This window comes from Athene cunicularia (genome assembly GCF_003259725.1).
Source record: "Athene cunicularia isolate RWA chromosome 5 unlocalized genomic scaffold, athCun1 chr5_part1, whole genome shotgun sequence".
In the NCBI taxonomy this organism is placed as follows: domain Eukaryota; kingdom Metazoa; phylum Chordata; class Aves; order Strigiformes; family Strigidae; genus Athene; species Athene cunicularia.
The window spans coordinates 3,257,124-3,279,625 of NW_020799101.1; the positions used below are offsets into that span (position 1 = coordinate 3,257,124).

The following is a 22,502-nucleotide window of genomic DNA, read 5'->3' on the forward strand; positions in this document are numbered from 1 at the left end:
GCCAGGAGGGGGCAGAGAGGGGGGATGAGTCTCTGGAGCCAAGGAGCCAGCGCCAGGCCCCGAGGGAATGGCCTCAAGCTGCCCAGGGCAGGGTCAGGCTGGCTCTGAGGAAGGATTTCTGTGCAGAAGGGGCTGTTGGGCGTTGGAATGGGCTGCCCAGGGCAGGGGGGAGTCCCCGGGATCGCTGGAGGGGTTGAAGAGTCGGGCTGAGCCAGCGCTGAGGGATCTGGGGCAGTTGGGAACGGTCAGGGTGAGGTTCATGGTTGGGCTGGAGGAGCTTCAGGGGCTTTTCCAACTGAGATGATTCTGGGATTCTGCTCCCTCCCAAGAACCGAGTTCTGTTCTCTGCCGCCACGGGGACAGCACAGGGATGTGCTGGTGACCCACACCGGGGTGATGAATGGCAGGGGGGCTGTGGTGGCACAGAGATGCTCTGGGAAGCTCTGCCCATCTCTCATAAAAGTCCTTTATTTAGAACAGCAAACATGACACTTCTCTTCAGTAGAGCGGCTGTATGCAGCTATCATTGCAGTACAGGGGGACGACGTCTTACAATCACTGGGAGTCTAATAAGCACCATGAACATCCTAAAGAAAGGGGGGATAACGGCTGAGAGAGGAGCCCCGGGTGAGCCGGCCACGGGGGCTCGTCAGGAATTCACCAAAGAGCTGCTCGGCGTTGTCCCGCAACACAGCTCTCCTGCAGCTGAGAGAAACTCCTCGGTGTAAGTCAACAAGATAGCACCCATCCAATAAATTAGGTAAACTTAATACTAGAGCAACAAGGGAACGAAAGGGACCGTCCTAGAGGGCACATGGGAAGGGAACGGTCTATTTACACTTTCTGCCGGAGCGGTACCCCCGCAGCATCCCAGCCCACCCCGCTTCGAGGAGCTGCAGCTCCCCGGCCGGGCTGGGCACGCTGGCACCCCGCCGGGGCCATCCCACCGCCTCCCCCAGCTCCGCCAGCCTCGCCGGGAGACAGCGAGGGAGCGACGAGCGGAGTGTGGGGACGTTGGGTGTGCAGGCGGCCTCGGCACGGGAACTGGGGGGGCTGGCACCAGGCATGGCGCCCATGATCTCCTCCTGCTCCTCTCCTGCCTCGGAATTACCAGAAAGTCAAAGTTGGGGGGGGGAGGCTGACGGGAACTGCTGCCGGCAGCAGGCGCAGGCAGGGCAGCGGGTGCGTATTCCTGAGTGCGTGGCAGGGCTGTGGCCAGCTCTCCTTCCTCCCCATCCCCATCCTCCTCATCCCCATCGCCGGGCTCCCCGTCAAGAGCCTCACTGCAGAATGAATTCTCCGGTGAACAGAAGGACACTATCAGTTAGTATTTAAGGCTAGGCTTTATATGGCAACTATAAAAAAATAAACACTAATCTCCAAAGAGCCGGGCGAGGGCTCTCTGGCGTATGGCTGTGGCGTGTGCCGGGCTGCGGGGAGCCGGGGGAGAGCACTGCATGGGTGCTCGGTGCTGGACTGAGGGTCTGCTGGCACCCAGAGCACCCAGGGACAGGGTGGTGTCCCCCCTGTGCCCCACAGAAATGCCTCAGGGCCGGGGGGATCAAGGGGCTGGGCGTTTTGGTAAGGGCGTGGAGACTGACTGGTAATCCAGGACCCACCTCTACACGTGACTGAGGGCGCTCTGCAAGAAAGGCCACGGGGGAAAAAAATATCTTGCAAAGTAACAGGGCTGGCGCGGGTGAAAGCTTTCCCGTGGTGGGGGTCCCTCCAGTCACCCCCCTGGCGTGGGAGGGGAAAGCACTCTGCCAAACGAGACTAAACTGCCCCCCCCTCGGCCCAAACCGCAACTCAAATCAATAAAACCAAACCTAAAAGCGGACACAGAGGAACATCTCAGGCTACCTAGGTACTTCATCAGCCAAAAAGAGCTAAACAGCGAAGCGCACACACACAGGACAGTGCGGGAGGGTGGAGATCAGAGACAGCCAAAAGCCAGATTCTTCCTTCCCGCTTTGCCTCCCCGTCTCCGGCCGGCGGCCGAGCAGGGACCCGGCGGCTCAGCGACTGGCCTCGTCCCGCAGGAGGGAACGGGCTGGCTCCTCTCTGGTCCCGAGAAGAGGCAGCCGGCTCCGGGAGCATCCTCAGGGCATGGCTGAGCGCGAAGCGTAGAATTCGGGGACGGGCAGGCCGGTGTGCAGCGTCACCTGCAATGAGAGACACGGTACGGCAGCCTGGCACACCGACCCCAGGGAGGGCAGGGGCAGTGCCCGGGGGAGAGGCAGGATGCAACCAGAGACGTTGCGGGGGGCTTTCTTCGCAGAAGGGGCTGTTGGGCGTTGGAATGGGCTGCCCAGGGCAGGGGGGAGTCCCCGGGATCCCTGGAGGGGTTGAAGAGTCGGGCTGAGCCAGCGCTGAGGGATCTGGGGGAGTTGGGAACAGTCAGGGTGAGGTTCATGGTCGGACTGGAGGAGCTGCAAGGGCTTTTCCAACCCAGATGAATCTGTGAACCCACTGCTCCTCCTGCCCCACTGCACATCCTCCCGGCTGCGGCGGGGGCCTGGGGGGTGGGAAAGGCCATCACCAGGATGGTGGTGGCTCCATCTTACAGCTTCATGACTCGTTTGTGCTGCAGGATCCCCTACGCAGCTCTGGCGTGAAGCAAGACTGCTGGTGCCAGCGGTACCAAGCCCCAAATATTCCCAGACTAATCCAAGAGCCAGCTGACGGAGAGGTGGGACACAGCAGCAGTTGGGTCTTTCTGCAAATGGGGTGGACAAAAATGGTGTGGAGGGGCCTGAAGGACAGCAAAGCTGCTCTGTACAAAAGGAGACCCCCAAGAAGCCCCCGAGCTGAGTACGGGCTGTACAGCAGAGGGGATGTGGCCGATTTCTGGCGGCAGGAAGGACCTTCGCAGCGGGGAAGCTGAGCAGCAGCAGGGTGCTGGGGCAGGGCCATGCTATGGCGAGGGGGGGATGCTCAAGTGCAACCTTTTTTGGTCCCTTCCAACCCAAACCATTGTAGGATTTTCTGAAAATGGGAGCTCGGCCCGGCACCTATATATCATACAGCTTTTCAGACTTAAGTGTTGTCTCATCCCTAACTACTTTGCCACTTTTGTTATTATAAATGGTTGCTATATGGCTTCTTTAAAAAAATGCATCATTTTAAATCATTTAAATCATGCTTTTTAACCAGATACTATGTTCTGGGTTCAGCCTGCGTCAGAGCCTCCCAAGAGATGAAATACAAGAGATTACTCTGTTTGCATCTTCTGCTTGAATCCGAGGAGAAAAAAATAGTTTGACTTTAGGCATATGCTTAAGTGTTTTGCTAGACTGAAATTTGGTCAAGACTTTTCCTACTTTCTTCCTTTCAACTCATCTGTGTTACCCAGAGAACCTTTCTAATCTCTGTGAATTATAAGAGAAAATTGCGTTCTGTATGGAAACCTTAGCACTGACACTGTAAATGGCTCTATGACATCCTGTGTGCCACAACTTATTTTTTTCACTTCAAAGCTGCTTTTCATTGACTTTTGTTCATGTATCAGCTACCTTTGGCCATCCTGCCACAAGTTCTCAAGTGCCTGTAGGAGGAGTTGGACTCTTCAGAGCTGAATCAAGTATGTAGAAATGTCACGGTATCAGATCAGGGATTCCCATCACCTGGAGATGGGGAGTGATGCGGCAGAGACTGCAACACAGCCACAAAGGGAAAGGGAAATACTGGAGACCTGACGCTCCCTGTGCCTCAGAAAAACCTCTGGTCTGTAGGAAGGGATATGGGCAGGCTCTGCTTGTATGGACTGACCAGGCCAGGGGCCACATCCTGCAAATACCCTCCCATGCGCGTGGGTAATTCAGTTCCCTCCACCAATGCTTTAATTTGGGAGGAAAGCACAATTCCTTCTTTTATTGGAACAGCAGCATTTCCCCTTTCAGATACAGATTTACAGAAAACTTTGTGTAAAATACAATTATATCCCTCCTAATTAGTGTCATTTCTAATTGCCCATAGACATTTGAAGGATAATGGATGGCTTGGGTTTATTAGCAGCTTTTTCTCAGCATTCCATGGGCCTTCTCCATTGTCAGGGGATTTAAGCTCTGCCTTGCTCAGAGGCCTGTCATAAAGCTGAGGGGCTCTAGACGCACTTGTCTTTTAGGGCCGTGTAGAAGATTGTGGTAGGAATTAAACCCATCACAGAGCAGGATGTTTTTACCACAGGAAATTAATACAGCAACCTCTAAAACCACTGCAGAGAAGATGCGCTGCTTTAATGTTTCCTAATTAAACACTGGGACGCTCCGGCAGGGATGCTCCCAGGGTCTGGGGTGGTACCATCACTGTCACTGCCTTGGTACTGGAGCACAGCCCAGCCTGGATCCCAACAGGCATGGCAGAGCACGGCCTAAGGTACGGATCCTTAATTTAGAGAGGCTGCTTGGTGTTTCTGCCCTCACCCAGAGGTGATGCTTTGACATCCACTGTGGAAGACCGTGATGCTGGATACCCTGAGGTCATCCCCTGTGTGTGACGTGGCCTAGGATGTGCCCAGGCAGTTGTGCAGTGCTGGAGGTGCAAGCGGTGGTGGAGTGGATGTGTCAAAGCCAGGCTTAGTGAACGTGGAGGGGACTTGGGGGAGAGGATAGCAGGGATGAGATTAGTGAGAAGAAAAATGGAAGGTGAAAATACCAGATAGGCCCAGGGAGCCACCGCTTGGTCATGAACAGGACAGCTGAGAGCTTGGGAGAGAGGGAAAGAAGAGGGGTTTGAAACTCCCTAGAGGAAAATAGGCTTTAAAAGGTGCCCTTCTCCCTGGCAATGCTCCTGCCTGGGTCCTTGGAGAGCTGTAAGAGCTGGTGAGGCTCTTGTGGGGTAGTATCACAAACTGGAGTTGTCAAACCCCATCAAGCAGGGAAGGCAGGAGCACCCTGGTCCTTCAGCAGCTCTGATGGAGAAACACGACGCGGGGAGCCGGAGGCAGCGGCTGCGTCTGCAGGAAAGCCTGTCCTCATTTTACAGACTCGCCGGTGCTTTCTAAGCCACCCTTGTTGCACAAGAGCCCTCCCCGCTACACAAAGTCCCCACGCTGCTGAGCATCAGCCATGCTGAGCAGTGACAGCCAGGTTAGGAGTCTGCTCAGGCACAGAGTATGCTGCTATGGTGCTCCACAGGGAGGGACCTGGGGGAGTTGGGAACGGTCAGGGTGAGGTTCATGGTTGGACTGTAGGAGCTTCAAGGGCTTTTCCAACCAAGATCATTCTGTGATTCCAGGGAGCACGGCCAACGCACGTACCTGCACATTCCTGTTGAGGCTGACAGCGGGGAAGAAGAGGCCCTCCAGGTTCTCAAAGGCGACCGGCCCTTGCTGGTCCTCGTTGATGGAGAACGTCAAGGTCCTCCTGGTCAAATCCAGCAGCACTCCCACTGTGGCGCCTTTCGTTATCCCACCCTCGGTTCTGTGGGCGAGAAGATCAGAGCATCTCTGTGCCTTAACATTCTTTCTGTTCCCAGCTCAGTGTTCAGCCCATGGACCTCAAGGTCTGATGATGCTGAACTTCACGGCTCACCCAGGAGCCAGGCCATGACCTGCACCCATCCCAGCCACGCTCCCAAGTCCCTGGGCACCTCCTCCTCCTTGAGCCTCCTGTGGAGTTGCTCCCTGCTTGCCATCATGTCCCTGTCAACCCATCAGAAAATGGCCTTTGAGGGTGCAGGAAGGTGATGCCGAGCTCTCCCCAAGCTTCAAAGCCCCCACTGTGCCGCGGGGAAAGCGAGTGGCACAGGGATAAATGCAAAGGCTGTTTTCTTGTTGCGTGAGTCACGAGGCTTTGGGGGAGTTAACGGGAAGGGGGTGGTGACGTGCATGCTTGGGGGAAGAGTCAACACGGAAAGTGGAGCAGCTGAGGGAACTGTGGGGGTTAGTCTGGAGAAGAGGAGGCTGAGGGGAGACCTCCTGGCCCTCGGCAACTCCCTGCCAGGAGGGGGCAGAGAGGGGGGATGAGTCTCTGGAGCCAAGGAGCCAGCGCCAGGCCCCGAGGGAATGGCCTCAAGCTGCCCAGGGCAGGGTCAGGCTGGCTCTGAGGAAGGATTTCTGTGCAGAAGGGGCTGTTGGGCGTTGGAATGGGCTGCCCAGGGCAGGGGGGAGTCCCCGGGATCCCTGGAGGGGTTGAAGAGTCGGGCTGACCCAGTGCTGAGGGATCTGGTGGAGTTGGGGTAAGGGTGAGGTTCATGGCTGGGCTGGAGGAGCTGCAAGGGCTTTTCCAACCCAGATGATTCTGTGATTTTGTGATTCTGAGTTGCAGTAGGCAGGGAAGGAATATTGGATCAAGGCAGAACCAGGGAGGCAGGGACTGTCTTTCACTCGGGGCAAGGGCTCATCCTTTAAAAAAGGCAATTAGGAGCGATGTCAGCCGTGTGTGGGCAACTGAGGTGCCATTGGAAAAGCCACGGGCCGAGACTGGGCTGTGGTCTCTGGGAGGAAGACCCCGTTCCAGAGCGCCTACCTGTTGGTGTGCGAATTGTTGTGCATGAACCAGCTCCGGTTATTATCCACATACATGGCCCAGGCCTTGTCGTCCTTGCCCAGCATGGCATCCTTCAGGACATCAATGCGTGCCACGCCAAAGGCTGGGTCAGGGTGGTTATCGTACCGATCGATCGACAGCTCCCAGTAATGGAGCCCTTTGGAAAAGCCCGTTTTCCCCAGCACAACCCTGTCATCATAGCTGTTGCAGGTGACAGTCAGGTTGTCATTTGAAAAGATGATGTCAGCATGGGCAGAGGCAGGATCGAAAGAAAACCAAGCAACTGCAACACACAAACGACATCGGGTTAGTCCGGCGGGGGGGCAGCGACCGAGCCACGCGGAGCAGACACGGAACAGCACATGCTGCATGCAGGGCCGACACGTAGCGTGGGAGCACGGCGGGGCTCGGGCTGCTGCCCGCTGACGTGGCGGCTGGAAGCAGGCAGGGAGCTGCCCGGCGGAGGGGGCACCTTCTGGCATGGAGGGATGCTTTGAGCTCGTGCGGCTGCGGCCTGCCAGCGTGGCTGAGGTTTCAGGGCCGGGATTTGGATGAGTTTGGCTCTTGTGACTCCCGGGTGTCTGTCTCCGTCCCCTCCCGCTGTCTGTCTGTCTGAGTTCATGAGCCCGCAGGATCCTCATGATCTCCTAAAATCTGGCCCTAGGGATGAGACGTGTGACGCCGGCCAGGTCTCCGGGCTCTAGCTAACGTAACGTACTCTTGCGATGAAGGGTTACTCATGCAAGCAACAGTTTGCAGGGTGAGGCCCAGCGTGGGAAGGGGACTGAGGATTAGCAGAGGAATTCTGTGTGTGTGTTTGAGGGCTGGTAGTCCTGAGAACCAAAAGCACACACAAAGGTCTACATTGACAGAGATGCTACGTCACACCAAGAAACCTCCCTGAGGAGCAACCAGCCACACATAAGACAAGAGCTAGCTCATAGGAAGGCTGGAAAACACCCGAAAACCTCCACGACTCGGTACAGCTGCTGGTTTAAATGCACGGGACTCGGTCACTGCAAATCTGACAGATACAGTGTCACGTCCTCGACAAGACAGAGGCACGGGGTTTCACAAGCCACCAGCCCGGTTCCCCAGGTGGTTTTCTCCAGCGGTCACTGAAACGTGAACTGACACATCCACAAAACACTCTCTCACGCCTGCAGGAGTAAATATGGCTTGAAAAATAAAACACTCGGGTGAGATTTATTCATCAATTTATTGGATCGTTTCACAAGACAGCTCACATGCACGCGGGCGCCCCACTTTTGCAACTGGATGGAGGTGATTCCGTACCTGCCACCATTTTTTTAATGTCAACTGTGGTCATTCCCAAGGAAAGGCATGCAGGAGAGAAAACAGCACGTCAAGTTGGGTAAAGAAAGGAACGAGAAACAATTTCTGCTTGCCTGCTTTTCCAGCGAGCGCACGGACCTCTCAGCATTTTGCATAAAGGTGGGGAGAGATGGAGGGAGGACGGGCTTGGGCTGTGAGCGGCCACGGGCCGGCCGGCACGGTGTGAGAGCTGCCCGAGGAGGAAATCCCACCCAGCTGGGCACAGGGCTCCTTCTCCCCAGGGGGCTGAACAACCCTGACCCTGCAGGCAGTCTGAAGGGGACAGGCAAGCAGCTACCACCAGTGTTCGCTCTAATTAGCTGCAGAGGGGTTAATCACCTCCTTGGCATTTGGCCTGTGTTCAACGAACTGGAATACGTATTGCTTTGAGCAGGAGGATCTTAATTACAGGGCCACTTCCAGAGCGCTGACTTCAGGCTTCTTTTTAAAACCATATGGGGGAAAAACTCAAAATGCCTTTACATTACACGGCAACGTAAGTCAAGTCCGTATTTGCCTACTGCCACGACATCCGAGAGTGCCCTGCAAGGAGGGTATGAGCAAGAAATGCTGCTCGGTTGCCAAAGAAAAGGTAAAGATTAGAGAAAAAAAAAAAAAAAAAGAAAAGAAAAAGGATGAACATCATGGAGTAGGTGCCAGTTAATTACAATAAATATACTTGCCTAATTGAGAGTAAGGCGTTCCTTGTGTCTCAAAATTGCATCCTATAAAGAGATACTACATTTCACACATCACAGCTAAGAACCAACAACCACCTGAAAAACACTCACGAGCACGTAACCATTAACTAAGCATCCAGCCAGCCACGGGAGGCCTGATTCATTAAAAGCCAGAGAGCATGGAGAGGGGTCGCAAATACGACCTGTGAGTTTTACGTGTGAACCGTTGGGCGTTTTGGTGAGTCTCACCTCTGGGAAGTGTGGGGTATCTGCTCTTGCAGGGCCAGATCCTATCACAGCCTTTGAGAGCATCAAGTCTGATTGCTAACTGCTCGGGATGCCAAATCATTGGAGATTCCTCCAAAAAAGAGGCAGGAAATTTTAGCTTTGGTAGAATATCTTGGCCACTCATTAAATATTCTCCAGACTGACTCTTAGTTGAATTAAAACCCACTCCTTGGCGGACAGGGACTGATGACAGAAGAGCAGCCACTGGTGTGTGCAGTGAAGAGGGACCACGGAGCTCTCCTGGGCCGTGTGTGCGGCCTGGGCAGGAGCGGAGCGGGACGGGGGTCCCTGGGGGCAGACCCCTGGCCTCAGACCCCCACTAGCACCCAAACAGCTTCGGGCTGTAGCTCTGGCTACAGCTGCACAGTGGGGGATGTGTCGGGGTGTCCTTCATCCTCCTGTGACTGGGCTGTGCCTGACCGGTGGCTGCAAACACCTCCTGGGAGCCACAGTGCAGCCGGGGACTGATCGGCTGCTTGTCTTGATCCAGGAGCTTGTCCTGATCCAAGAGCTGATCCTCGCCAGGAGGAGAGGGCAACGTGAAGCCCTACGTTGGCACTGCATGGGAGGGTATTCAGGAATGATTTTAGCGAACCCCTAGTCTAGCTCTGCAACTGGTTTTTTTTTTTTGGTTGGTTTGTTTGTTTTTTTCATTAAGGTTGGGAAAGCCCCTCGGGATCATCGAGTCCAACCCTCAGCCCGATTCTACAAAGCTCTCCCCTACCCCACATCCCCCTACAGCTCATCCAAACAACCCTTAAATCCCCCCAGGGATGGGGACTCCCCCCTCCCTGGGCAGCCTATTCCACTCTCTGACCACTCTTTCTGGGAAAATTTTTTTCCTAATGTCCATTCTGACCCTCCCCTGTTGCAGTTTCCAGCCGTTCCCTCTTGTTCTGTCACTAATCCCCTGTGACAATAGACCAGCACCAACCTCTCTGCAAAGTCCTTTCAGGGAGCTGCAGAGAGTGACGAGGTCTCCCCTCAGCCTCCTCCTCCTCACACTAAACAGTTTTCACCTCTCCTCTGGCGAGGGAGCAGGCTTTTCGCCCTGCTGACGTGCGTGTCGGTGGAAAAACCTCTGGCTGCCCTGGCACCATGTGGCGAGCGCCAGCAGCACCTCCTGAGGCTGTTTTAATGAATCTCGCCCCGTGCCCCCATTCAACGAGCAGTTTTTGAGGTCTGCGCATCGCCGCGAGACGAGTTCACCCAAGGGCGATCTTCGGGACATTGAGGACCCCGTTTTGCCTCGCCCCACCACCCCAGATGGCGGCTGCAGAGGTCTGTACCACACACGAGTATTGCTCACGGCCATCGCGGGGGATCTCGGTACACTGGACACAAAGTAAGAAACGTCCGTGACAAAACAAGAGTTCAAGCCATTAGCGCACAGCAGTACGATGAGGAAAAAAAAACATAAAAAGCACAAAGAAAAGAAAGTTGCGGGGTCCCCGGTTATTCTGGCAACGGTCATGCTGCGGCATTCCTCATTCCAGGTTATGGGATGGAAATTAAACAATCGGGGGCCCCCATTCTTCCTGGGCTTACACCAGAGGAAGCCGTGAATGACTCCACTGGAGCCCATGGAGTGGTGTAAAACCAGCGTGGCGGAAGAATCAGGGCCCAGGATCTTTAGCAACGGAAGATGTGCAAAGACTGGTTAGAAAACAGCTCTGAGAGATGCACTGTGCCTGCGGCTCCTTCGCTGGCTGCCCGACACCGTCGCTCATCCTGCCTGCACTGCCCATGGCCCGCCGCAGCCCACGGGGACTGGGCACAAGGAGGCAAGCAAAGCGCTTGCGGGCGCTGCCAGGCGAGCAAGGTGTCACGGGAGTGGTTTCCTCTGCTCTGCAGAAAACAAGACTTAGATACGATCTCGTCTGGTTTTGGAAAAGCCGAGCCCAGTGCTCGAAGCCGAGCAGACAAGAGGCCACATCTTCAGGGTCTTAAGAAGCCAGACTGCAAGGGGTCTGTGGGCTGGCCTTAGCTAGACCTTGCTTGCATCTAGACTTGCTTCTTTCTTAAGAGGGGTCTAGATTTAATGGAGCGAACTAATGTCACCAAACAAATCTCACAGCAGAGGCTGCGTTTTCTGGCTGTATAGGGAAAGCAAGCCATCGAGATGTCCCCACAGGTTTCTCCCAGGGAGGGTCTGTCCTTCTGACTGTCTCTAGACACAAGATCAATGCAAACTAGAGAAGAGAGATCTGCTCTGCTAGCCAGCTGGGCAAAATGCTTCAGCCATGCCAGCCCTGCTGAGAGCAGCACCCACGTTAAGGAGTTACTGGGCTGCTCCGTCACCCCACGCCTACAACTGCCCAAGCTGGTACGTACAGATGAAAACACCACGATAACTACGCCACCAAAACTCCCTCGGCGGCAGGAGCAGGCCACTGACAAACAGAAGGAGTTCCCCCTGCCATCTGCATGTCATGGGAAAAACAAACACAACGGAACAAAACAAACAAATACTTTGGAGATGCCCAGAAGCACAGACCAAGAGGAAATGCCAGAGGCACTCGGCTCACCAGCTGAATTCAGGGACTGCAAAGAAGAATGCAAGCTCAGCTGGTGGGCCGAAGATCTTAGCTCAAAGTAGGATCTCCCCGGAAAGCTGGGTTGTAGATTAAGGGTGGAGGAGAAAGGACTCATTCTACGAAGCTGCGATCTTTCCAAAGGCACTGGAAAAGGGAGGGTCTGTTCTTCTGACTGCGTGTCTAAACGTAAGATCAATGCAAACTAGAGATCAGAAATCGGGTCTGCTGGACGGTGTCACTCCATCGCCCGAGAGCAGAGCACAGACGCTTCAGCACGCACGGACCCTGCTTTGCGGCAGCGAGCGTGCGTACGGTGCGCGGAGCAGAAATGTCTGGTGCTGTGCAACCCAGCGAGACCCTTCAGGAAAGCCTTGCCTCCGACAGTATCGGCAATAAACATTTTCATCTTCCAAAATGTTCCCATGTCATCATGACAAATTCAATACGCTTTTCTTTAAAGTGAGTCCTGCACCTCTTCACAGGAACGCACCTAAAAAAATTCACAAGTTACCATGCACACTTCCCATTGTTCTTTAATAAATCTCATACCTTTTTGTGCACAATAATTAGTGGCGTGAAAACTAGCCATTGATAATGCTGAAAGGCATTTGGCAGGGCTGTACTAAGCTATATTACCCTAAGTACCACCAAGCACCCACCTTACTCAAAGGTTGTTCGGGATGTTGTGTTCTTGGTATCCCTTTGTACCTGTCAAAACACATCTGAGCCTTACAGTAAGAATTTAACTCATGTGATTCACAGCAAAATGTCAGAGTAGAGGGAACCTCTTGGGTCATCAGTTTCCGTTCCCCGCTACCACAGTCACCTCCTGCAATTTCTTCCCTAGCCTTGTCAAGGGATATGTTAATGTGAAAATACAGAATCCAGCATCCTCCACATATTCAAATAACATACACTCCCGAGCACTGTATCCCCAGCCTCCCTGTCTCAGCTGTGAAAACGGATTGAGATGGAAATCACATTAAAATGAATAAAAGGAAACATTTCTTTGTGCATTTCTTTGTAACTTCTGCAGCTGTGGAAGCAAAGAGTGTCAGTGGGTTCAGACACGAGTTAGATAAATTACTGCACAACAGGTCAATAAATGGAGCTCAAGGTTCGATGTGCCCTCTAACATCTCCCAAGAGTGAAAGGAACTACCATCAAGAGTAGCTGGGCTCCTGGCTCTCCCTAACTAGCGTCTTACGTTCCTATAGCTCCTTGCAGACTATTTTTCCTTGTGTTGTTCACCCCTTTCCAAAAATTGATGGTTAAAAAGCCCTGGTTGCTGCTGAGGGTCACTCCACAGCTGGTAAGGAACTTAAAAGTTGGGCCCCAGATGAGGAACTGGGTTTGAAAGAAGAGAAAAGCTTCTGGTGCTCAACTAGGCTGGGGAGGGGTCTCAGGCTCTGGTGCCCAAGCCCCTTCGCCATATCCCCAGGGTGGCAGAGGCGGACGGGAGCGGCTGCTTGCGGTGTTGGCAGAGTTGGCCAAGTTTGGGAACCCAGGAGAGGGGACTGCTCCTAGGCTTGTGTCTCACCAAAGGTACAAGAAGCCAAAACCAGGCTTGCCTTGAAACCCTGCAGCCGTGCCTAAGGCTGGAGATTCAGAACAGCTGAGAGAAGATGGTGGAGACACGGCTTCTCCTCTGCACTGATGTCTCTGTGCACAGCTGGAGAGCGTGGCTGAAGGCATGAAGCAGCCCAGTGGAAGGGTCAAGGTGTGGGCAACGAGACCTGAGGAAGGGTGAGAGTGGGGCATCAGGTTTTGGCAGGAGGGAGGTTGAACCTCCTTACACCAGCCAGGAGTGCAGATCTGGGCCTGGGCAGCAGGCAGGGACAGTCCCCTCCAACACTGCCGAGCTCCTTTTCTCCATCTCCACCTGGAGAGAGTTGGTCCTTCATCCCATCATCCACCCTGAGGAACAGCCCATAGAAAGAAACAAGACTGGAGGAACGCAGAAGCCATCTCAGAAATCCTTGTAGAGAGAAGCAGCCCAGCAGCTGGCCCTCCTGCAGACTCTAATCCCATGGCAACTGGGACATCTCCTCCTCTGTTCCTTGCCACCACGCGTTAGGTGCCTGTTCCTAAGAGTGGCCACTTGCATCCTGCCGTGACCAGCAGACAGGAGCCTGGGGCTTCTGCGAGGCCTCTTCAGAGGCTGCTCTTGCCACAGCCATGAATGCACCAAGGAACCACAGGGTAAAAATGGGAAAGCGCCAGTTGGAAAACAGACTGGGTCCCAAAGGCAGCAGCAAGAGTGGCCAGAGGCTGGAAAATCTGCTGGATGAGGAAAGACCAAGAGAGCTGGGGCTGCTCAGCCCTGAGAAGAAGAGGCTGGCAGGAGACCTGAGGTCTCGCAGAGGAGAGGGCAGCCCAGCAGTGCTGTCACCAGCCAAGCTTTGTAAGATGTCTGTACCTAAGGACAGGGTCACCTTGCAAACTTTCCTCCAGACTGATTTCCAAACCTACAGCTGAACTTCACACAGGTGCTGAAGAAACAGAGAGGCTAAGCCAGGCCCCACATCGCGGTGCCTTGGGACCTGTCGTGACGGTCCTGGGAGGTACCAGCTGTGACAGGGCAAGAGATAATTCCAGGGCTGCTGTGAAACAGCCTGACACCGAGTAGGGACGGGACACAGTTCAAGGCAAGGACACGGCAGCCCTTGCTGCCATTTGGCTGTGCTGATGATGGGGATCTTCATCCCTGGGAAGCCGTGGAGGGCCCAGCATGTGCGAAGGGCTTCAGACCTTCTCCCAGACAGGACCCACCTTGCCTTGCTGGTGGCACCAAGCACCAGCTTTGAAGATTGAACTGTCATTTCCTCAGCTGGAAAATGTAGTTTCCTTTGGGATGAGCAGGAGATGACGTGCCACGCCATGGGCTTGCATGGGTGCTGACTTCCCATGAGACATTCCCGTTGGTGCTGCCTGGCTCACCTTGGGCAGGACCACAGAGCCATGCCTGCAGACACAATTTTACCCTCTTCTCATCCTTGTTCTCTTCAGATGCTGAGACCCTGTGAGACCTTTCACTCCCTGCTAGCCTCTACAGACCATTTCACTGTTCACCTAACTCAGAAGAAAGACTTCAGTTAACTTCCACAGGCTGTGGATAAGGACCTTGTGTCCTAGGACTAGAAGCCAGCTTTTAAATAACACCCTCTAAGCAGAATTTTTCATAACCACTTCCAGCGGGACAGCTGTGTTTAGAGAGATATTCTCTTCATATCAAGCCTGTCTCTTTTTTTGTCCCCTCTTCCCACACGAACACTTTGCAGCAATCTGCAGAGCAGGCTGAAGGGGAAAGCTAAGCCTACTTTACACAAAATAGCACTTAAAGGCCTGATGCTGCTTTAAAGGCCAGAAATAAAAGCTTAACTGGAGAGCTGTGATGTGCAAGGCGGTTCTATTCAACAAGTCACTCGGGTATCTGGAAGCTGCACAGAGATGTAATTTATTTCACTTATAGTCCAAAAAGCAGACGGCCTCTAAAAGCAGAAAATGCTCCAGGCCCATATGACTTTTTCTCCTTCTTTCTTTTGTGCTGGAATAACAAATGCAAAAGCTCATTTGGTGAAAAGGCTGAATGCAGAGAACTTTGAGCCGATGCTCAGAAAAGTGAGAAGCCTGCTTGCTAGCACAAACCAAGGCCCCAAGCACAGCCTGGCCTGCTGGGACTATGAACAGCTATTTTTTCCCAGGTTTCTTCGTATTTTAGAGCTGCACAATTGATGAGCTTGGCTCGACAGTGAAAACACCTATGAGGGGGAAGCAGAGCTGGAAGGGTCATAGGGTACCCCCTACAAACTCCTGGCTGGGATGACTTAAAGCCCAACTGGTTTTGGTTAAGAAACTGTGTCTCAGATGGATCTTATGAGACACAAATGTGATGAAAAGCCAAAGCTCTGCTGTCTCCTGCAAAGGCTGGTGAAGCCTGGTAGTGAAGTGGGTGAGAACTTGAGGCTTTGGGAGCAGTGCTGGCCACCCCTATGCGGGGCTGGATCCGGCTTGTCCCATCCCTGGATCTCCAGAGGAACACTGCAGCTTCCTTGACACCGGTGCCCAGCTTTGCAAACACGGACACAGCTCTTGGACAGAAGTGCTGAGGCTTTGTGGCTTGTCGTTTGAGTTTTCTGCTTCTCGTATGAGAAGGGTTTGTCACAGATTTGCTCTCCACTCCACTTGTCACACGTGAGTCCTGCTCCTCACCAACCTGTAGTCCCCACATGTTCAAAGCTTGCACGTGTCCTTTCCGAATGGGAACAGTTATCTCCTGCAGATGAGTGCAGGCAAGCAAGTGAAAACGCCCTGCATAGCCTTGCTCTGCTTCCATCTGTAAACCAGTTTTCAGCAGAAAACCCTTTTTTCTCCTTGTTCAAAGCCATCAGAGATAATTTGTGGCAAGAAGGCTCTCACCCTCCTTCCACACCACCAGCAGCCCCATGAGCTGCGTTTGCTCCCTCCTGTCCCCAGACCGTGTCTGCTGGCAGCAGCTGGGGCTGCAGGAACACGCTGCTGTGAAATAGATCTTCACACAGCTTGGGAAAAGGGAGATTTTAGCCTGGGAGTAAGAAAAAGGGATTCTACCGAGTGTGGAAAACTCCCAAGGAAGGGTTTCTTGCCTGACAGCAAGGCTACAGGGCGGCGGATGGGCTGGTGGGGGCCAGTTAGTTCCTCAACGGCTGCATCGCCCGCTACTTCTGACTCCTGCCTTGTTTCTCAACTCTCCACCTGCGTGTCAGAAGCAAGCCAATTTTCCGTGACGGATTAAGTGCCTGGCGTGACAAATGTACTTACAAGTCAGACAGGGAGAACTCCTCTGCAACCTGCAGGAGGGTGTTTGATATTCTGAGTGCCTGCCAGTGCTGGGACGATGCAGCCGCTGCTGGCGTGACTGACCGTAGACCCGGGGGTCTGCCAGGACGCCCATGCAGCTCCATGGTCCCTCTGCTCCCTGTCGTGCACTGCCAGGGGCTGGAGATGTTGTGCAGTTATGGCATTGTGCAGCCACTTTAGTGTCTCAGGAGCAACAGCAATAGTGTTGTTTTATTTTAATTGGGATTAATGAAAGCATCTGAGCTTCCCTTTGTGTAATACAAACCCTGCTGCAACCAAATTTTCAACACCTCTCTGCGGGATGCCTTTCACTGTACCTCCCCAAAGAACATCTGCAAGAAGGAAAGGGGTGAGAGAGAAATTCTGACACTGTTCGAGGCTCCTGACATAACCTTTCCCCTCCCGCTTTCCTGCAGTGAAGTGCTGAGGTACTGGAGGACCAGCGGAGCGGTTCCCTTATCGCAGTGCTAAGCTTGGGTGTGCTGGCTGGGCCCCACGCGCGCGTGTGAGCAGCGTCCGAGCGCGTGGGGCTGGAGCTGGTGCAATGCCTTACCCTCAGATGTCTGGAGGACCAGGGTCTTGCTGTAGGGGCTGACTCCGCTTTTGTTGAAGGCTTTGACACGTGCGCTGTACGTGCTGTTGAAGTGAAGCCCATCCACCGTGCACATGGTCTCCTTGCCCACGTACACCTCCTGCAAAGCAAGTGTAATCAGTGCTCACACACTGTGGAGTCCCAGCGGTGGGAGAACGGCTCCCGGCGGTTGTGGTGCCCAGGGTTCAGCTGTGTTCTGCTACCTGGGGCAGGCTCAGGAGCTCTGTGTATAAAGCACAGCAAAATGACCCGATGATTTGTTTCCTGACAATACTTTGGGCTGCATCAGGAGAAGTGTGGGCAGCAGGGTGAGGGGGGATTCTCCCCCTCTGCTCCACTTTGGGAGACCCCCCTGCAGGGCTGGGTCCAGCTCTGGGGCACCAACAGCAGAAGGACACGGACTTGCTCCAGCGGGTCCAGAGGAGGCCATGGAGATGCTGGGGGGGCTGGAGCACCCCCTGTGAGGACAGGCTGGGAGAGTTGGGGGGTTCAGCTGGAGGAGAGAAGGCTCCGGGGAGACCTTAGAGCGGCCCCCCAGGGCTGAAAGGGGCTGCAGGAAAGGGGGGAGGGACTCGTCATCAGGGGGAGGGACAGGATGAGGGGTGGCGGTTTTAAACTGATAGAGGGGAGATTTAGATGAGATGTAAGGAAGAAATTCCTCCCTGTGAGGGGGGTGAGGCCCTGGCACAGGCTGCCCAGAGAAGCTGTGGCTGCCCCCTCCCTGGAAGGGTTCAAGGCCAGGTTGGACGGGGCTTTGGGCAACCTGGGCTAGTGGAAGGTGGCCCTGCCTGGGGCAGGTGGTGGGACTGGGTGATCTTTAAGGTCCCTTCCAATCCAAACCAGTCTGTGATTCCATGATTCTGTGAATACTGTGCCATAAAACCAGTTTCTGTAGGGGGTGGAGATGCTATTCATACTGGAGCAAGCCACAAGGCATCAATCCCAGCCAAACTCCCACTGAATCCTGGAAGAGCTCTGCCAGAGAATGTCTACAGACTGAGCCCAGGACACAGAAACACCCCTGCAGAAAACTATTTTGAACGCTCTTGGGTGTTAAGATCAGACCATTCCCTGGAAGAAAACAAGGTGATCACACCACATGGGCATGGTGAACAGGCCTACAAGCTACGGAAACACCAAGCTCACAAAAAGTTGACTTGTAATTAGCAGATCTCATGACAAAGCCCTGCCTGCTGTCCTTTGCAGCGCAGACGGAGGCTCTGCACAGGCAGATCTCCTAGGTGGGAAAGCTTCCCTGTCCCGCTCCTGCTCCAGACCCCGCCGCGCTTCGCTGCCCGAGCTGCCGGGGCGATGGGGTGCTGGTGCTGCCAGAGCCAACGCTTGAATCTGGCCCCTTTCCTTGCAGGTTGGTGCACGTCACCAGAGCTTAGAGTGGTGCCTGCTGTAAGGAACTGAAGGAAGTAATGCCTCAAACATTCATTAACATGGAATATCTCAAGGACAAGCTGTGGCCTTTGGATTAGGCTAAGGAATGTCAGCCAAGGAAGCGGGAGTGTACTGAAGGATGCACCCCCCACTCCCTTGCAGTTGCATTGACAAACTCCTTAGATAAGCCTCAGAGGGGGAGACATGGACTGAGTGAAACCAGGTGTTTCCCCTCAAGCACAAGGACAAATGGTAAGAGGGGATCATTTCTGGGATGACTGATAAGATCTCTGCAAACAGAGGAAGAACCAAAGCTGGGTAACGACCACCGACTCAACTGGAACCCAGGCTGCACCTTTTTCCTCATCTCTCATAGAAATGAATTTGTGGAATACCTGCCCCTTCTCATCATTAGCTAATCAGCTACTGAGATGAACTCAAAAGGGCAACAGAAACTTTGCTGTGTGTGCACCCACCACCCAGGATTACCTGACCTGAGACAACGCTGGATCCAGGGGTGGTGATCAGGATTCCTTTGACTCTCTTTCTCTCCTTTCTTTGCCTTTCCTTTCTTTTCTTTCTTACAGATTTATAAGAGACCACATTGCTTATTATCCTTTTCCAAGTTTAAATTGTTCTCTACCGCAAGTAAAACATTTTAACAGGTCATTTGGTGTGATTTCACCTTAATTTAACCCGAGGGGATCACAGAACCCTTGCGATTCTCTGGGCTTCCAGCCCAGGCTGTGATAACCACACGCTCCCCTGCATGGCAGAGCAGAGATGATGGCTTCCACTCCTCCTGCCACCCTGATTGCAGCCAGGAGTGGCCCAAGCCACAGCGGACCTGGAAACAGTGACAGGTCAGTGCTTGGGATCCAGGAGCAAAGTGTAGGTGTCCTAACGAACTGGGTGAGACTAGGGATGGGACAGTAAGGTGGCCCTGATCTACCTGGGCTCCAGCACCCCCAGAGCTCTCCTGCAGCTGGCACCCCACGAGAGAGAGCACAGCTCCCACTTCACCACCCCAGGCTCACTGCAAGGAGCCCCTTTGGGGCTTGATGCCCAAAGGCAGAGTCCTCCTCTTGCCTCAGGACACCGTCCCAAACTCTCCTGCCTGTCTGTGAGGGAGGTAGCTAAGAGGCTGGGCTACACACTGACCTGCTCTGGGCAGGGACTCTCACCTATATGACAGTTGGCACTCCCAGCTCCCTGGGGAAATTGCTGCCTGACAAGGTCAGCTCACTGCTTTTGGGCAGGAGAATGGCTCAGTGATTTGAGAAGTCAGAGATGTGGCACTGGCTGTGTCTGGAGCAGCCCTCTATAATCCCAGTGGCACTCCTGGGCACATCGAAGCCTCCCGAGAGAAGACTCCACTCTGAGGAACTGCCCTCGCCTTGCCGGGGTGGCTGTGCTGAGCCTTGGTCTCCCCAAACCCAGCCTCCTGCTCCATTCTCTCTCCAGATCCCACTCATGTCACCTCCCTTCTGCCTTGACTCTGCTCTGGCTCCTGTCTGCCTGAGTTTCCTGTGGATGAATTCAGAAAATACGATGGGCTGGTCCCTGTGTCTGCCCTCAGTGGATTTGAAGATGCTAGGATAATTATCAGCGTGTTGGATCAGAGAAAAATCCTATTTTAATTGTGTAATTACAGCAATTTAAAAGCCCTCAGGCCTTAAACACCTCTTCTTGCTGGCAGCTGGCAAACTATGACTCTCATGGCAATTAGCATACCTTGTATGAAATATTCAGCAACCTAAAAAGATGGAGCTTCAAATGTGCTTTTTGCATTTCCAAGTCATTTTGGGCACCAGAAGGTATTTCCATCCCTTCAAATAACCTTGCCCCCCCAAAAAACCCCACAGCCTGTCTGCACCATCAGCTTCCCTGGGCACCTCAGCAGTGAGTCTCATGTTTCCAGGGAAGGAGGGGATTTGCAAAAAGCCTGGGGAACTCTTTGGTTGCTTCGTGGCAGGGAAATACTGGAACCAGGAGTAACACCTGACCACTGGGACAGGCTTTGTGCTCCGAGCACCTACCCTGAACTGGCCGCCGTTGCCATCATCGAGCTCCAGGATGTAGCCTTCCACCTGCACCGTCGACAAGGGGGGCTGTTTCCAGGACAAAGTGGCACTGTTGTTGTGGGTGCAACACTCCTCTAGCTGCAGGATCGGAGGGGCCGGCACTGGGGAGGAAACTAAACACAAATTAGTGTAACCCTGGCTGCTAGCACCACAGAGAGGGAGCACGGTGATAGCCACAGCACGCACGTCTCGGTTGGAGCACGGAAGATGCATTTATTGCCTCAGAAGCCTGCGTGGTACAAGGGATGTTACTGCGATCTCGTGGGTGTGAGGTGGGGAGGAAGCAGAAAGGACCGTTCTCCAAACAAGCTCCATCAAATTCCTCCAGCCTGCAGTCTGGTGAAGCTGAGATTCCCCCAGAGCTCTTCTGCTCTCTTCCTGGTTTTTAATACATTTTGGTAAAATACAGCAGTGCAACAATATATCTGGCATAGAACTGCCTGGAGTTCTCCCAGCAGCTGGTCCCAAACCTGAGACACCCTCCCACATGCTCTGCAGAGCAGCTGTGTGCCTGGCCTTACCCACACCCCAGCAGCAAGTCCCGCTCTGCTTTTCCACCAAATAAATTTAATGGAACAAAACAAGCGATATGAGCAGCAGAGATGAGCCTCAGGACCTGCAGAACAGGGAGCACCTGATCATTTTGCCATGGTAGAGTCTGTCCTAAAAGGGGAGGCAACCACATGAACTTGGTGGAAAGCTGAGTGTGTCCCTCAATGATGCTGTTTCAGTGCCAGGGCGATTGCCCACGACCTGCCAGAAAAGGCTCAGGGTCTCTCCACTCTGTCCCAAGCACAGCACCCACTCCAGGGGTTCCTGTGGGGCCCCCAGAGCTGCCCCTCCAACCAGCAAACACCCCTTGCTGCTGAGCACCTCCCGGGGAGGCACGAGGGGCACAAGCACATATCAGAGAGGTCTCCAAACCGGCACCAGGCAGTCCCTGCCTGCAGCCTCCACACGCCTCTGGAGCTGAAGGTGGGAGGCTGAGCACCCTGTAGCCTCCCAGCAGCCACACAGGGGACATAAAGGGCTTTTTTCTGATCAGGCTGCTGTATTTGGGGATCTGTATATGTGTAACGCAGTCGCCTGCTGCTCTGAAAAGCACAGAGGGGTGACAGCACGACAGGGAAAGAGGATGTCCACTGGTACACCCCATCCCTCGGTCAGGGACAGCCCTCCCAAACCTCTCAATAGAGCTGCTCGTCCTCCATCCTCATCCTCACTGCCCAAAGGCTGATGAGAGCCAGTGAAGAAAAGACATGGAGAATCGAGACAAGATATGGAGGAGCACACGGATGCCTGGGAGAGAAAAGACAGACTCACTGGCAAAGGTTTACCATTCACCACTGCCCTCTGCGACTCCTCCACCTCCTGGGGCCGTATCCTCAGCAGAAACCCTCAGGCTGAGGGTCTGGGGAAACAATGTGGAGAAAGCCCTCATGTGACAGAAGAAGGGATGCTGCTCGTGCCCAGCGTGTGCTGGCAAGGGATGAGGGATGCCCTGTACTATGGCTCAGCCCTGCTCTTCATTGAGACCTCTGGTGTTGCCCTGCCTCCCCTGGTGCTGCAACATGTGTTTGGGATCCAAACCCAACCTTCTGCAGTCTATGAAACTTATTTCCACAGCGAGGGTGAGAGGAGAGGGCGGCCTCTGTCAGCTCTGCCCTAACTCCACAGAGGAGGGCGGGCAGCTAAACTAGCAGCAGAGTTGCTCTTATTAATTAAAATAACCCTCTGGGCTAAACTGGAAGAAGGGAGGGCAGGAACATGCTAACATCTCCACAACTGGTATGTAATCAAAACCATAATCCATCCCTCCCTGGGTTTGGCTTGCCTCGCTATCAAAAAATGTTCCTGACACTCCAAATTAATGGCCTGGCTAACGACGGGCAGCTCTGAGAGCTTCCAGCAGCCGTGTCCAACACAGCCTTCTCACTGCAGCGAATACCAGCAGGGCCATTATTTGAAGATGCTCGTTATCATTACAGAGGAAGCGCATGGTCAACAGCCTTCCTGTGTCTGACCGCTGAGAAATGCTGGTGTGTGCAAATGGCTCCTGAGTCAGGAAATCCAGCCGTGACGGCAACGAAGAGCTGTGAGGGGCAATGAAGAGCCATGAGGGGCAATGAAGAGCCATGAGGGGCAACGAAGAGCCATGCCAGACCCGCAGCTGGTGGCCTTTCCTCCAGGCAGCTCATTTGTACCAGCTGAAGGTACAGGTCTATGTTCAGTGTCCTCCTGAGCTCCCCTGTGCCTCAGCCCCCATTTGC

At 54.0% G+C, this 22,502-nt stretch overlaps 1 protein-coding gene across 1 annotated transcript in view; it reads right to left on the bottom strand.

The window, feature by feature from the left end:
• Positions 1-447: 447 nt before the first annotated feature.
• Positions 448-22,502, bottom strand: part of LOC113480394 (E3 ubiquitin-protein ligase TRIM9-like) — a 36,806-nt gene continuing 14,751 nt past the window's right edge. The window contains exons 6-13 of the mRNA XM_026849182.1: positions 20,188-20,345; positions 16,724-16,862; positions 11,323-11,511; positions 8,510-8,551; positions 7,788-7,811; positions 6,471-6,774; positions 5,261-5,423; positions 448-2,165 (exon numbers count right to left, since the gene is read on the bottom strand). Coding sequence (XP_026704983.1) covers positions 2,103-2,165; positions 5,261-5,423; positions 6,471-6,774; positions 7,788-7,811; positions 8,510-8,551; positions 11,323-11,511; positions 16,724-16,862; positions 20,188-20,345 — 1,082 coding nt within the window. The 3' untranslated portion in view covers positions 448-2,102. The remainder of the gene's footprint in view (positions 2,166-5,260; positions 5,424-6,470; positions 6,775-7,787; positions 7,812-8,509; positions 8,552-11,322; positions 11,512-16,723; positions 16,863-20,187; positions 20,346-22,502) is intronic.